General features: G+C 37.3%; 1 protein-coding gene and 1 long non-coding RNA gene across 2 annotated transcripts; both read right to left on the minus strand.

Moving 5' to 3' along the window:
• Positions 1-1,514: 1,514 nt before the first annotated feature.
• ccl20l (C-C motif chemokine 20-like) lies at positions 1,515-3,955 on the minus strand. The gene is made up of 4 exons (XM_015361083.2): positions 3,824-3,955; positions 2,597-2,714; positions 1,851-1,928; positions 1,515-1,604 (listed from the first exon to the last, which is right to left on the minus strand). The coding sequence occupies exons 1-4, from the start codon at positions 3,900-3,902 to the stop codon at positions 1,538-1,540; spliced, it is 342 nt and encodes a 113-aa protein (XP_015216569.1). The 5' UTR covers positions 3,903-3,955; the 3' UTR covers positions 1,515-1,537.
• Positions 3,956-6,727: 2,772 nt separating this feature from the next.
• LOC107079136 (uncharacterized) lies at positions 6,728-8,481 on the minus strand. Its single transcript, XR_011191422.1, has 4 exons — positions 8,313-8,481; positions 8,109-8,220; positions 7,645-7,722; positions 6,728-7,177 (listed from the first exon to the last, which is right to left on the minus strand). It is a non-coding gene; the product is annotated as an uncharacterized lncRNA (long non-coding RNA).
• Positions 8,482-16,463: the final 7,982 nt, after the last annotated feature.

A 16,463-nucleotide genomic window follows, 5' to 3' on the forward strand; every position in this document is an offset into this window, starting at 1 on the left:
CTCCTCTTAAGGGCACTCCGGCCCTTTCATATTTTAGTTGATTGCTTGCACCTGCCCCCTTATTTAAGCCTGGCGCTCTCGCGATTCCTGGCTCAGCATTGGAAGACGGACGCCAGGAATCCCGCCCACCAGCGGCGTCCCAACCATCTGAGTCCAGGGCTCGGAGCACCTGGCCTCGTTAATTCGGTTTTATTCCCTGTCCCTGTTTCGGATCCCGTTCCAGATTTTAACCTAGTTTGTATCGTCTTGGATGGATCCCCCAGTTTAGGACTTTGGACTGCACCCCTGATTTCCCCTTTTGGACTGTCTGGATCTGTTCGCCCTTGCTGCTGTCGTCACGCCCCCCTGTCTGTCTACCCATCCTATCCTGCTGTACCTTCCCCTGATGTCCTTCCCCACTTACTGGACTTCTGGATCATAGCACCTGCACAATGTCCTGAACAACGCTTCATGGGAGCCTGGACTGGCTCCCGTTACACATCCAGTTTCAAGCATTGCCTTTCTCATGGACAGAGCAAGAGCTTATCACGTCTCCTAAAAGTGTGTGCTGTAAACCATAGTCAACTGTAACACAAGTGTTTGCCATGCATATTAACATGTAATAGTGTACACGATCAACAGGGGCAAGCACAGTCTGGACAACATTTGGACAGTGCAATAACTTTGTCAGGGTTTCCAAAAAAGACCAAGTTAATAATCTGGTTTTGTTTTTGTGTGATACATGAATCATATAAATTAAGAATTCATACACTATGAGACATACAGTATGTCATATATAACAAGAAAGTAGTATATGATGTAATATTCATTAAGCCTTACTGGGACATTTTCCATAGAGTCAATCAGACCTAATCTGCATGCTTTAAAAGTCCACATTAACATCATCAGTGCTGAAGGATGTAATCAAACAGGACTCTGGAACTGTTGTATTGTTAACCACTATTCTAATTGTCTACTGTACATAATATATATGATACAAACTGTACAACATCTTTTTAACAAATGTCTTTTTTTGTTACAATGCTGTTCAGTGTCCTTAATTTTAAATTAAAGTTTAAATGTTGCTTTCCTACACTCCAGAATATCTCAGTACACTACGTTTTAGTGTGGGGAATTCCCAGTACAACCAAAAAATTAGAAGCTGTTACAGTATTGCATCACACACCTTTATTGCTCAATCAGGGAAGTAGTTTATGTCATCTTGTAAGACAAATATGCTGTACTTTTTTTCCCTCTGTAAAAAAAATGGTATTTAAATAGACAACTGCATCTGAAATCTGTCCATTTTTCTTTATTCTCATTAAAGGCATTGCATTTTATTAATAATGTAACACAAGTAAATACATGTTTACATTGAAAAATAATGCTGGTTTATTCTACTTAATAGCTTATATGCAGAAATAATAAAAATCAATAATTGCATTGAAGCTGAAATGAAATATTAGATGCTTTGTGTGGCCTTGAGCAGTAGGGTTCCGAGGAAATTCGTGAAGAATAAAGGTCTTTAAAGCTTTGTCACTCCAGAATTTGCAGCATGTTACTCTGTATTTTTCCCATCTTCCTCTCCAGTAGATGTGGGCTTAGCCATATTCTTCAGTCTGGAGCTATTGACACACAAGGACGTGGTTAACACATGTAACAGAAACAGTTATGTGAATCGCTGAAAATATGAAGTTGCTTTATGGTATAAAAACAGTAAAAAATTGATAAAAAGCAATTTACAAGTCTGCACTTTAATTATGTACTGCACTATTTATCTGGCTAAAAACCATCATGGTGTATCGGCATCCATTTTAAACCACTATCAGTCTTGCATGAAAGATATTATAAGTAGGTAAATTTTACTGTACCTTAGATACTGCAGTGCATTCTTAACCCAGGTGTCTTTCGCACTTGCACAGATTTTTTTTCCACGGTAGGTGTAGAAACTACATTTATTTAAAAAAAAGTAATAGAAATTCAGTTTGGTGCTTTTTCTTAAGAAGAGTGGTTAAACACAATAAATATAATTTCCATGTTTAAGTACATCTCATCTGTTTCGATGGGTTTTGCACAGAGATGTTATGGGAAAAGCCCACCTGCAGACAGAAGGCTTAGCCAGCCCTTTTTTCTTTGAAACATACTGTATTTACTGCTTGTCAAAGCTGACTGACATAGTAGCTAATGGAAGACATACTGTAGGAAAAAGCAAACCACGTGATACTGATCATCAATGTGGCTTTGGTATTACTGAGTTTCGTACAGTAAGAGGAGGTTTATTTTAATAGTACATGACTGTTTCACTAGCTTTCAATTGACGTGGTATATAAAAATATCTACACTCCAAACTCCAAAAAATTGTTTCTTTATTTAACCCTTGAGAAGTGTGCTTAGTTGATTCTGCTATTGTCATTCTATTTACTGAACAGCACCTCTGTGATCTCTGGGTGTGCATTAGTTATTCTGATTGTACTCAATTAATATGAAATGCTTAGCTGAAAAGGGTATTATAGCTCAATAGAACTGTCATGCATTTTAAAGATTCAGGATAATATAGAATCCCTCAAATAGGCAGGACTTTCATGAGTAGTATATATTTACAGAATATTTTACATACATGATCGCATCTAATCTACAGACTTCCAGGGAACTCTGCTCATAATATCCTTTAATCAACTTGAAAGGCACTGGTTTGGTGGTGTAATTAATACAGCAGTCAAGGTTGAGTGGTCTATCTGCAAGACATGAACAACAAAAGAACGCATCAGTATGTGCCTCATCTTTTTAGCCAATGTGAAAGAGATATCTACAGTTTGGTACATGTCAAAAGCCTTAAGCTTAGAACTTCCAGAGAAACACTCAAATAAACAAAGCAGCCAAAAAACAACAATAACAAAAACTAAAATCACCTTTGACATCAAAGGGAAGATAAAGTAACTGAGAAAAGGTGTATTGAAAGGTACCTCAGTAGCTGTAGGAGTAATAACATCCATACCGTAAGTACAGTATACTTTACATAATTATAACAATCACTAGTCTTACACTAATCCCATACTTTAATAGTAATAGACAATTAACAGACATGAATTAATTAATAGATAATAGACGTTAATAGTAGTAATGAGACTCCAGCGTGACCTACGTTCACAGAAAAAACAAATGTGTGTTTGTACATGATCATATTTTCCATTTTAAACTGTATCATACAGGTGAGCCACCCATGCAGTGTCAGTTCTCCTCACTGCCTCCCACACCTTAGTAAGGTGCTTCTTATGATACCTGCCCATCAGCCCCAGTCCACTAGGTGCAAACAAACCCACAATCCTAAAGCAATTAACCCTTATCCCACAGAAATCTCTCCTATAGCTCCCACAAACATATTTAGTACTCTCAGCCCCTTAAGCCACTTTGTTGTTGTTTTTTACTTGCCACTGCAAGCATGATAGCAGTAGATGTGGTTTAAAGAGCAATGTAAATGTAAACAAAAGTTATTAATCAACCACTCACTACTGGGACACACGCAGTGACAATTTAGAGACCCCACTTGGCTTAGGCTGGTCTTCACAAGGAAACCAGAGCACCTGGAGAAAACTCATGTGAGGTCTGCAATCAAACCGCAATGCTGTCAGACCATAAATAATTGTACCATAAATAAATAGTCACTGTATATAATAATTAAGACACAGCAGACTTTTACAAATCTGTTACTTCTAATACTGAGCAAATCACTGGGATATTTGTTTCGCAAATATCTGTTTTAAATATTTGTTTCAAAAATGCTTCTCCTAATTTTATTGTACCACAACATATGATCAAGTTCAACAAAGACAGAGCAAAAACTCACATGCAAATGCTTTCTCAAGAGTGATGATTAGAAAGAGGCATGACAGCAGGGCAACAGTGAACAGGCTTCTCTGAGACATCCTGTCGGTTGGAGAAATGGCTTGGTTGGCTATGTGCACCTCAAGCTCATGTCACTTTTATAGAAGCCTTATGGGCTGGGGGGATGGTGTTAGTGGCTGCTGTTGGTCTTTACATGATGTCTGAAAACATCCTCAGTTCAAAAATCCAAGACGTTCTGAAAAATCTCAAAGGCACAATAAGAACTCATTACCATTTAAAAAGTATTCTGCCACTGGCACAGTTTTCACTATAAAGTTTGCAGTCAGGACATTCAAGTAGCCTTTAATGTTTGTTGAGCACAACCTACTCCACACATTCAAAGCAAAATATAAGTGAAAGAACTGAAATAACCGAAAGAAAGAATATGAATAATGAACATGACAGAAAAATGAAGTCATGATTGCGTAAGTACACAAACCTTTTGCTGTGGCAAGTATAAATTAGTTTAGGTGCACAATATTACCTCAACAAGGCACACAGTTAGTCTCTGTGTGCAACAATAGCAATTCAGAATAAATACATCTGTCTCTGCAATGTCTATTAGCTAGGTAGTGAATACGAAGAGTTTTTGCAAAGATTTAACCACAAAGATAAAGGTAATGTTTAAAAAAACTCAGGGATAAAGTCATAGAAAGGTACAGACCAAGAGGAGGGTAGAAAAAGTCTGACATTGCATATCCCTTTGAAGACAATGAAATGGGTTATTAAGAAATGCAAGGTGTATAATGTTACTCAGACACCGCCAATCTCAGACTGTCCCTCCAGGGACTAACGTGGTTAGGAATTCCACTGTGGGGGCAACAGTGACTTTGAAGCTGCAGCCTACTACAATAGCTGAGAAAAGATCCATGACTGTATAGCACAGTGACAAGAAGTATGTCATTACTGGAAAAAACAGTTCAAATACTGCGTGGATTTTGAATTAAAGCATTTAAGTGATACTGGTGACATGACAAAACTTGTTTAGTGTCTGACATGACAGAATTGCAATATTGGTCTAAATGCAAAATGTTACTTCTAGTGCATACAACACAGCACATCATCCTGTTAGCATCATCCCTGTTGTCAAGCATGGTGATGGCGGTATTATATTATGGGGCTTCTACTCATCTGTAGAGACTGAATAGCTTGAAACGACTGAAAGGAAAATAGATGTACAGGCAAATATTAAAGAAAAACCTGTTTCAGATTTCTTTCTGCTGAAGAACAACAACTGGGAAGGAACTTCACCTTTCAGCAGAAGAATGACCCAAAGCACATTGTCAAAGCTAGACTGGTATGGCTAAAGAATATGAAAGTTAATGTCCTTGAATGGGCCAAAGTCCTGAGTGGAAAATTATTGACAGTTTGTGGAAAGACTTGAAATCCACTGTCCTTAAGCAATCCCCAAGCAACATTACAGTGCTTCGGCAAATCTGCCATGAAGAATGGGTAAAATCCAAGTTAGTGTGCAAAGCTGGTACTCTTGAACAAAAGTGTGTGGCTCTAATTGCTGCCAAAAGTGTTTCCACCAAGTTTTTAGCTCTGTATATGTACAGTATGCAATCAACGTATTTTTTTCTCTTTTATTATTGCTATCATTTACAGTAACCTTCGCAGAAGTCTTCAGATGGAGCACTGAGGTTTTGAATAAAATATTCAGTTCAGGAAATGTGCATCAGATTGTAACTTCACAAAAAGGGACACCCTTTGATTTTCTGAATGCTTTTGCATAGCTCTTGTGAACATAGACTTTTGTGTGCCCATAATTATTTTATTTAATCTGTGTGTTGAGAAGTGGCAAAAAAGTAAGCAGTTTCATTAATTGCATAGGAACTAATTCAAGAATGTGGTGCATTTCTCAGCAAAAACAGTAAGAGGAAACCTGTCATCTGGCCAAAGACTAGACACAATTAACATTTGCTTTGAGTGATTATCATTTAATTATATGATTCAAAATGTAATTCCAGTTTTGTATCTGACAGGCCTAGAGTAATAGTGTGAAGACAGCTGTCATGGTGTATTGTGCACGGTACACCATGAAATGTTGTAGAAAGAAACAGCATTATAGCATTGCATTACAGCAGATTTATGTGTGCTGAAAGTGGAGAAAGGAAATGCAGGACTTTGCAAAGAAAGATTTTGCAATGAATATGAATATGACAACTAGACGTAAATTTAAGAACTACTGATTTGACAAGATTAGGATCAAAATATGCTTAGTAGGAAGTCCATATTTGAAAAAAAAAGCAAATAACTTTGTATCACTATATTATCAGAACGAACTGTTGTAGGCACTGTACATAAAGCTATGAATGATCACGTAGTTCTAAACTGTGGTTTTGTTAAAGGTGAATCCCCTTTGTTAATAATAAATTTAGCATTATTGCTCATTTGGAATATTACTAATTTATACATCATTACTTGACTAAAGGTGGTTGTAGCTATCATAAAAAGAGTGTTCTACAAACCTTTCAAAAACTAGGCCATCCTGTTCTGCCACAATCTTTAAGACAAAACCTACAGATGAGTTTTATTCACATAGTTTTTCTAGAGAGTAAATGAAAATAACACTGGAGATAAAAAAAAACATCTGCCTCTATCCCCCTTTTAAGGTGAGATGGACGATTTATTAGCAACTTAGTTTCAAACAATATAAGAATATGTACTAGCTTTGCAAAATCTGCATATCACATAACACTTTAGACTGAATAAAAAGGAAACTGATTATTTGACCTACTTTATGGTGTCTGATGATATAAACAAATCTTGTAAACTATTTTAACTTCTGAAAACCCAGATTTCCAAATGTTGTCAGGAAGTTAGAGAAGAAATATGTTGAAATTCAAAGAATGCAGAGCTTGCATTTAATCACAATATGTATTTATTGTGTTGCACAATACAATTGCACAATATGTAATTATTGTACTACAATAAGTCTTGTAGTACAAATCAAATCATCACATGAACACATATTTTACAGATTCCACTTTTAGTTCCTCAATAAGCAAAATGAACATCTTGTGTTCTAAACAACACATTTCTGAAAAATACTGTTTTTGTTCTCTTCCTAAATGAAATACTTAGCTTTAATACTGTGTTCCTTACAAAGGTCACTAATAGTACACCTTATTTAAGTACAATTTTTAAAAAAGCATGAAAAACATGCATAAGGCCCACTATTACTCTTACAAAACTTACTTATGGGACTGCATCACTTCCAGTAGTAATAAAAATCAACCATTTATATCTGTTCTGTGTTAAACATCAGCAGATGTTTCATTGTTTTTGTCCATGGCTCCTATTTTCCTTAGTCCTGTAAGAAACAACACATGTAATAAAAACACTTATAGTAAAAAAATGCCGTGTAATAAACACTGTGACTGAGTGATCTTAGAGGAGCTGAATGGCCTATTCTATTTCTGGGTTTTCATAATATCCCTATTCCAAAATCCACGACCATTATTCATGAGGCTTCAGTGTTCAATTACTAATGTTCTAACATTTATTTCTAAAAATCTGAAATTCCCAACAGTTTTTACATGTGAAATTGGCAGTTAATCTGTTCAGACTGAATACTTAAATACCATGAACTGTTTGCTCCGAAATGTAAGTTTGTCAGAACCAACCACCTGCACTGATTCACATGGCCTTGGTGTGCCTTTCACACTTTTGTGCAATGCATTTTTTTAGCCATTACAGCCAGCCTTTAACAGGAAGATCTTATATAATTAAAACCCTGTGGTTTGAACGCAATCTGCAAATGCAAAATGCAAATCTTACTTCAATCGACGAATGATTTCTTTCACCTTCCTCGCTCTTGGATCGGCACAGATCTCCCATCCCTTCCTTGTGATAAGCCTGCCAAAGGCAATACACACTTTCACACCTGCTGCTGTGTATGTAAGACACACTGAGAGGAGGAATTTGAAATCTACTGTATGCTTTATACAGTATGTAAATACTATCACTGTTAACTACAATCTGCCTTACATACTAAAAGAACTCCAAGTATACTGAAATAATACAATTTCCACAAAAATACATTTTGACAACAGTTTAAACTCTGTGAACCCCTAAAATAAAAAACACAGGGAACTTTGTAAATAGTGTAGATGGTTTGACACAGTTTATTAGTAATACTATTAGAATAATATAATACTATTAAAAACATCAAATGAAGAAGTTATAAAGAACTTCTTAGACACCTCTTAGACAACAAAGGAAAAAAAAGCATTTTTTCTTACAAGACAGCTTCAACATTGCAGACTCCATTAGAATCCTGTTTCTTGTATGCCTTAATAAGTTCAGGTTTTACTTTCTGGATACTGGAATAGCTGTTACAGCAGCGATATCCTCCTAAAAGAATGATGACAATCATTATTTGTCGTTTTTTTGTTCTCATTTCTGAAAGTAAAGGTTAGAAATGCGTTAGATGGAGTCGTACTTACTCGCTGCATCAGTGGTGTTGTAAGAAACAAATACTGCAATCAGTAAGAGTGCAGCCAGGCTCAGTGTTCTGTAACTCATCTTAACATTAAGCATGATGATACAGTTACAAACAATTACAGAAGAAGTTAAACAAGCAGAGCTTCAGCTGAAGGAGTGCATTGCAGACTCACATTTATACACTTCTATGAGGTGAAGGGAAAATTTGCAGGGCGTTATGCCAAAAACAATTGTACTTTTCTTCCTCTCTGGGGGGATTCTCGGGCAGGTGGAACGTTTAAAGTTCACATACGGCACATGAGCACCCATCCCTCCGTGGGATAAAAAGAGAAGACCTGTGGGCAGGAGGTTTTGTGCATTGTTCAGCGTCTCAATAACGCTGTGGTAGCAGCGTAGGCACTGTGTACTGTAAAATAAGCTTTATGAGCATGGGAGGAAAACAGGTGTGTTACCCATAAAATAAAGGAATACAAAGTTGGGCCAAAAGGAAAAAGCACATTCTTTGTGCACATTCTTAATCAAATTCGCTATTTTGTTTTTGTTTTTTTACAGAAATTTTTACCTTATTTCATATTGATCAATATCTCTGTTTTGATAAGGTTCGATCGTTTTGGTTCAAATACTGTAAGTGTCTGGCTGTTCCTTGAAAATGCACTTAAAGACATTTCTTAGCATGTTACTGACCGAGTAAGCTTAGTTTGACATTAGTTTGTTCTGCTGTAATCATGTCTAGTCTCTCATATATCAGTAAAACTGATTACAGATCCATAACTCATTTTAGAAAGGAGGTAATTTCCATATCCAAGTCACATTGGCTCATCAGGCCAGAGCTTATCCTGTCTAAACCAAAGAGAGAGCTATTGAATCCACACTGCTCTCCCGATTACCCCCAGTGATGAGGTCACCACGTCTACAGCTGCCTGGACTGGAGCAGCTGGGATACAGGACCTCACTCAAGGCGTAACAGCAGAATCACAGCAGGGGAGCTGAGCTCACAACTCACCAGTTAGTTTGAGGAAGTACTGTACAACATTAACAGACTTGAGAAATTCTTATCACCGTAGGAATTCCCCACTCTGCCTTGGCTAATCAGTGACAGAATTTAATCCTTTCAAACATGAGAGTTCAAACACACCAGAGACAGTCCAGAGCAGTCCTGCTCCCCAACACCCTTTACTGTACATTCAGGCAACAGATCCCATTCAGATCCTGTCCTGGACAAAACTGTACCACAGTTCTATCTCACAAAATGTTATAGAGCACCTAAGAACGGCAATACAATCATTATTTCTGGTTGTAAATTAAAGTAATTTTCCTGTATGCGCTTATCTTAGCACAATACTTTGCTTAGATCCTGTTCCGGAGGCTGAACTAGAGGTGCAAATTACAATATCTGAATACAAATGCTACAAATTAAAAGTAGCATTATTGTATTTTAATATCTGATATGATTTATTCACAATACACATTATTTATATTTGGCTAACCATTTTTAAACATGTGTAAATGACCCAGTACATGCAACATACTATAGTGCATGTAAAAACCTTAATATAAAGTGTTACCAGAATAATAAAGCTGAGTTCAAATATCTAGCATTATTAGAGACTTGGTCAGTCAAAGCAAGTATAAATGTCACAATTTAATTTTTTATGTAATTTAATTTTCTACATTGTCCGTGTTACAGTGGTGTGAAAAAGTGTTTGCCCCCTTCCTGATTTCGCAGCATGATGTCTAGCTTTTGAGGATCTTTTGGTCTACTTCACTTTGTCAGGCAAGTCCTATTTAAGTGATTTCTTGATTGAGAACAGGTGTGGCAGTTATCAGGCCTGGGTGTGGCTAGAGAAATTGAACTCAGCTTTCCAAAGATGTGATAAACCACAATTGATTTATGTTTTAACAGGGGGGGGCAATCACTTTTTCACACAGCTCAAGCTGAAGCGCACTTGGGTTCTGCAGCAGGACAATGATCCAAAACACACCAGCAAGTCCACCTCTGAATGCCTTAAGAAAAACAAAATTAAGACTTTGAAGTTGGAGTGGCCTACTCAAAGTCCTGACCTTAATTCCGATTGAGATGTGTTGGCATGACCTTAAAAAAGCGGTCAAGGCTCGAAAACCCTCCAATGTGGCTGAATTACAACAATTCTGCAAAGATGAGTGGGCCAAAATTCCTCCACAGCGCTGTAAAAGACTCATTGCCAGTTATCGCAAACGCTTGATTGCAGTTGTTGCTGCTAAGGGTGACCCAACCAGTTATTAGGTTTAGGGGGCAATCACTTTTTCATACAGGGCCATGTAGGTTTGGATTTTTTTTTCCCTTAATAATAAAAACCTTCATTTAAAAACTGCATTTTGTGTTATCTTTGTCTAATATTTCAATTTGTTTGATGATCTGAAACATTTCAGTGTGACAAACACACAAAAAAATAAGAAATCAGGAAGGGGGCAAACACTTTTTCACACCACTGTATATTGTATATTCAAAATACAATTACAGAAATCAAAACATTGCTATAAATTGTTTCGAAACCACGCAGTTGCACATACCTATATATCAAACTGTACATTTTGCCAACACCAGTCTGAAATTACTTATGAAATATATTGTGCTACAAGAAAGACACCCTGTCTTTCCATGAGATCATATTACATACAGCAGGGACTACACAATACTTCTGCCACTGGATCATATTACCCTGTGTACATTTGGAAAACGTGTCGTCATGGCATGTCAGCTTTGTACTGATTTTTTCCCCTTTATATTGTTTACATGTGCTATTTCTAGGTTTGACTGAACTGACATTTCTCTAATTACATTGCATAATACAATTCACAGGGGAATGCACCTGCTGTCCTGCATACTGTACTTCCTTTTCTTTCACTACCTACTGCTTAGTTTAAAAATAAAGTACTGGACCCAAATTATACAGTAGTTAAGGCTGGAGTACTGCTACTGTGTTCCTACATTTGACCACATCTGAGGCAGTGGTGTACCTGTTTAAAATGCTGAGGTCTCCCTATGTTTTATTTTTCTAAAGAGGTCTAGTTACTCAAACCAGGTAGTCTTTATCTGTGTCTCTATTAATACCGCAGTATTATTTTATGCATGTAGTATCTCTATAAAAGGGATGTTTTAGAACATAAGTTCAAAGAAAACAGACCATTCAGCCCCTCTAGATTGTTGTGTCAAAAATAAAGTCAGACACATCTGCCCAAACAGTGAGTAGATCCTTAAATTAAAAGTTGCTGCTCTTCTGACTAAGCTATTCAGTGACTTTACTAGTGTGACAGTCCCTTTCTATTGATATTACATCGCATCTTTCTTGGCTAGATCTCCGTTTTAAACCCTGGCGAATGCATGGCATCTAGTTGTAGGCCCTGCTTGTCACTTTCATGATAAATTCTGACTTTCTATTTAGAGGCCTTTTACCCAGAGCTCAGAGTGGCTGTCAGGAGCAAGCCAGGAGCAAGATAATAGAAATCTAAAATTAATTTATCTCATTTGTAAGATTTTTATTCTCTACCTTTCACTCTTCCTTCCTAGAATCTGGCAATTTGGCAAAGACAAACCATGGTCCTCCAAAAACCAGAGAGACAAAGCAGAGGGATGAGGTGATTAAATTGGATTTTAAGCATAATGCAATATTATGAAGCTACAACGGCTTTTGAAAAACGCACACTCTGTCATATCACATAACAATGTTACATGCGATCCACTTGCTAACTAAAGTTAAATTTAGCAAAGCCAATAAAATAACACATTATGTTCCCATACCAGGCTTTATTAAATGTAGCCACTTTGAAAATAAATGAGTAATTACTGTAAATATTTTTCCCTTTACTGTGTAAAGACTGTAATCATGATGCTGATGGTTCAAAGTGCAGTTTATATGGTGCTGTACATATGCAGTATGCTATAGTTTTGTTCACTATGCATCTATCCATATTCAGCATATCACATCATATGTTTGCATTGTTGACCTACTTTCTTTTTGTTTTTGCATTCCATATTTATATGGGGGTCCGGATGGCTGCCTCTACTTTTTTCAGTTCTCTTAAAATGTACAGTTAATTATTATTATCGTTTCAATTTCTATATCTTACTGTTTTAAAGTTCTTTTTCATCATAAATTACTGCCTGTTCACTAAAAGATTTGCTGAAGGCAATTCTTGATTAATGAATGTTCCCCAAGAGCAGTCACGGGCAAAATATTCATGGAATGTTCATGGCTCAGACTGAAAGTGTAACAGAATTTTAATGATCTTCATGTTTTTTCATGAGTAGTCGTGACATTTAATGACGAATTATGCATGAAATCCTCGAATTTATGCATGAAAGCTACATTTGCTGGCACCACCATGAATAATTCATGATTGTGCATGGTTTATTCATGATCATAAATGCAAGTTGCTTTGCTTTCAAGACGAAGCTGGGCTCTAGTTTCTCATTCAGAGAACACAACCTCAGCATTAGAACAAGCAACAGAACCCTGTATTTTCCTGAAGACATACAGAAGCTACTTTTAATATCCATCAAAACGGAATATTAATGTTCCAAAATAGGAGATAATCAACAGTTTCTTAAGAACCGTAAAGTCGTCCGTGGTTGCAAGACATTGTCCTTCAGCTTCAGCCTTTGTCTGCTTCCTGCAGATCATCACATAATATTACTCTCGGCAATGGATGCAGAGATTGTTTCTGATACAGCAATGCCATTTAGGTATGTTTCCTGTTTTATTGCTGATTAGGAAAACAAGAGCAGGTAATTTGCTAGATTGTTGTTATGGAAACTCAATTTCGGGCTGCTGACCTGATTTTAGACTTCCCAGTGTTTAGAGGTGGCATTGAAAGTAGTTTTAGATTAAATGTATGTTTTTCTGTTAGCATAAAAGGCTTTTCTTCATAAATAACAGATGTTTTTTTTTCAATGCATGTTGAAGACTTCCAGTTTTCTAATCAGAGATTTGAATAGTGAAAGGACCTCTGATAAGCCTCAATTACTATGTGGCTTATATTGAGAACCTTTGCGCACACAGTCATTGTGGTAACATTGTGAAACTCAGTGACATAAATTTCATAGACCTCGGTAACAGCACGTACAAAAATGCGCTCAGCTATAATTATGGCTGAAGAGATCCCATTAAGCTTTATTCTTTATCTTTCCTCTTTTTGCTTTCAGCATTGCAGAGAGGCTAGAGACGCTGGACCAGAAAGTGGCGACGATTCCCAAGCTAGAGATGGAAATCAAGGATCTCAAAAACCAGCTGAGACGAGTACAGAAGAAGCTCAAGAGCCTACAGGGGGAGGCCAGCGAGGGAGTGAAGGGAAAGTCAGAAGACCTGTATAACGGGCACACTAAGAAAAGCCTGGAAAACGTGCTCGGCCACGAAACATCACTGTCCGCTGCCTGTAAGGCCCTGCTGCTGAAGGTTTTCGATGAGCAGTACCTCATGACCCACAGCATCACGGGTCGTCGTGGCAACACGAAAAGGGAGCCCAAGCCAATGATGGATGAGCGCAGCATCCAGCTGATCCGCTACCTTCTCAAGAGCAGGTTCGGCCCGTGTGTGAACGACAGCACCATTACGGAAAAGATTCAGAATGTTCAGAAGGTCCTGCGGCTGAAACACCGACGCCGGGCAGCCCAGTCTCACTGAGCGCTCATTTCAGGCCTCTGATGAGGTTTTGAGGTTTTGCTGCACACACTGCATGGAGCTCACAGTTTCAACACCTTGAAGCAATTGCCACGTGTAACATCTTTTAATTATACAGTTCTGCCTTGAAAGTAATTTTTTAAAACAGCCATTTTGATGTAATTTAACAGAATGCTTTGAATGATACATAAACATTTCACTGCATTTAACAATTAGTATATGCTTATAGCTCAGTCCTAATATTTCTATGTGCAGCAGCAAAAACTATTACTGTGTCGGAGTTGTGATGCCCTGATTCTTTTTCTTGGAATGCCATGATCACCTTTCGTGGAACTATTGCCTGCTCTCTTTGAGTAGTTAACCACTGGCATAAACAATAAAACATCAACAAGTGGCTCCCCTTTCAGAATGCTAATTCATGGGGCACAAGTAACAGCTCCCTCACAAGTCATTAGTGGCTCAAACTGGACCACACTCTAAAAAGACATCATTAACTCTGCCATGGGCTGGCCAGGTACCAGACAACAGACAAACATTTGTGAGCGGCCCAACATAAACTTCATGCTTCCTGGGACTCTCCTTATCTCTCAGAAGGTTCTGTGCAAGTAATTAGGTATCATCTCATGGCCACATACTGTACTCTTTTACACAAGTTTAAGATCATTGATGTTTTGCATAAGGTGAAATAAAGTGCAATAAAGCATGAACCCCACTAATATTTGTGTTACACCGTATATGTTTATAGAACAAACAAATGATCTTTCAAATTTGAATGTCAAACTATGGAGTTGTGGTATGTCACTGTACAGACAGTTTGAAAAAAATATAATAAAACGTATAATCTAATCCATCTCAACCATTCCAGAATCAATTTCTAAAGCCTTGTTGTTATCGCTCTCAGACAAGATGAGTAGACAGCAAAAAACATTACCTGCCTCTGAGTTTTAGGTTCAGTTCCATGCAGTACAAAGACCAGAAGCTTGTGTGAAAATATGGTGGTTTTGTATACTTTATGTGCCATGAAAGTTTTTTATAAAGAAAACAGGTCCTCCAGACAACAATGCAATGCTATGGAATTTATTTGTAACTGAAAATTATATATACAGTAAATATACATGATTCTTACATTGCATAACAACAGGTTTAATCTCCAATTATATATTAAATCTTTCGCAATAGTATTTAATCTGTCTAAATCTGTAAAATAGTAACAAAAACATTTTTAAAACAAAAGGAATTCTTAAAAACAAAGTCAAATACATCCTGTCAGGCAGTTTTCGTCTTCCAGGGCTCCTCCAGTCTTGTTAGGAGTGCAAAAGTGTGTCAATGACGTCAGCCAGCAATCTTATTGTTCCTTTAAGAGTGTGCAGGGAAAACATCAGTATTTCAAAATAAAAGGACAAAATGTCCAAAAGATTCTTCTACATGAAAATGTTGAAACACGAAAAGTGACCTTACTTAATCTTCTGTATGGCTATCATAACCCATTTGTCTTTTGGATTTGCACAGATTTGCCTTCCCCTCACTGTTAAGAATCTGTGATAGAAAATGAAAAGAATTTAGCACGACAGATTGTTTCCCTCACAGTGTTAAGCATGAACATCTTATTTATTGACTTTTAATATGAGATATTCTAGCATTCAAAGCACAAACCACATACAGTATACAATATATACAGTATGAGTGTATGTATATTTATGGATCACTTACAGTCTATAGCTGAACTACAGTACAGTATATGGCTCATTAGAACATTATATTAAATCATTAAATTTAAATAATTGACTTCTTAAGACTTAATTGAGCAATTTAGTCATCAATAAACACCCAGGTCTAAAGACTATTCAGGCATAGAGGTCCCTTAAAGGAACAAGTAATAGGTTTATTCCATGCTGAAAAAAAAAAGAAAGAGAACACAACGTTTCAGCAATGGAGCCTTCTTCAGGTGTGAGAGAGACCGGCAGTAGGCAAATGTAAAGTAGCGGGAGAACTAAGGTTGGGAGGGAGGAGGAGTGAGAGCCAGGAGCAGGGGACAGAAAGAGAGGCCAATCAAGAGGTGTGAAGTCATCATGGGTGCAGAGAGGTGTGAAATGAAACTTCCAATGAATGGAGAAAATTTAGAAGAACAGTAGTCTGTCGTTAAGGGAAGGGAGAATGTGTGATCCTAGCTGCAGAATAATTTTGGTTTCGGTGGTCTTTCTGATGTATGAGTTGGGAAAACCGTCTTTGAGAACACAGACGGAGAGATTAGAGTGGTCGTGGCCGTCAGAGGTGAAATGAGAAACAATGGGCTTGGAGCGATCTTTAATCTTCACAGCCCTGACGTGTTCTCTGAGGTCCCTTAAATACTTGTTACATTGATCTATAGCTGAAAAGTGTTGTAAATCTAAAAACATACAGTACATGTTTCAGGGTGTCTTATAAAACTAGATTGGGGCCCTCCAGGACAAGGGCTGGAGACCCCTGTAATAGACAGTGTAATGTAAATGGTATAGG

Source organism: Lepisosteus oculatus, chromosome 13 (genome assembly GCF_040954835.1).
Source record: "Lepisosteus oculatus isolate fLepOcu1 chromosome 13, fLepOcu1.hap2, whole genome shotgun sequence".
In the NCBI taxonomy this organism is placed as follows: domain Eukaryota; kingdom Metazoa; phylum Chordata; class Actinopteri; order Semionotiformes; family Lepisosteidae; genus Lepisosteus; species Lepisosteus oculatus.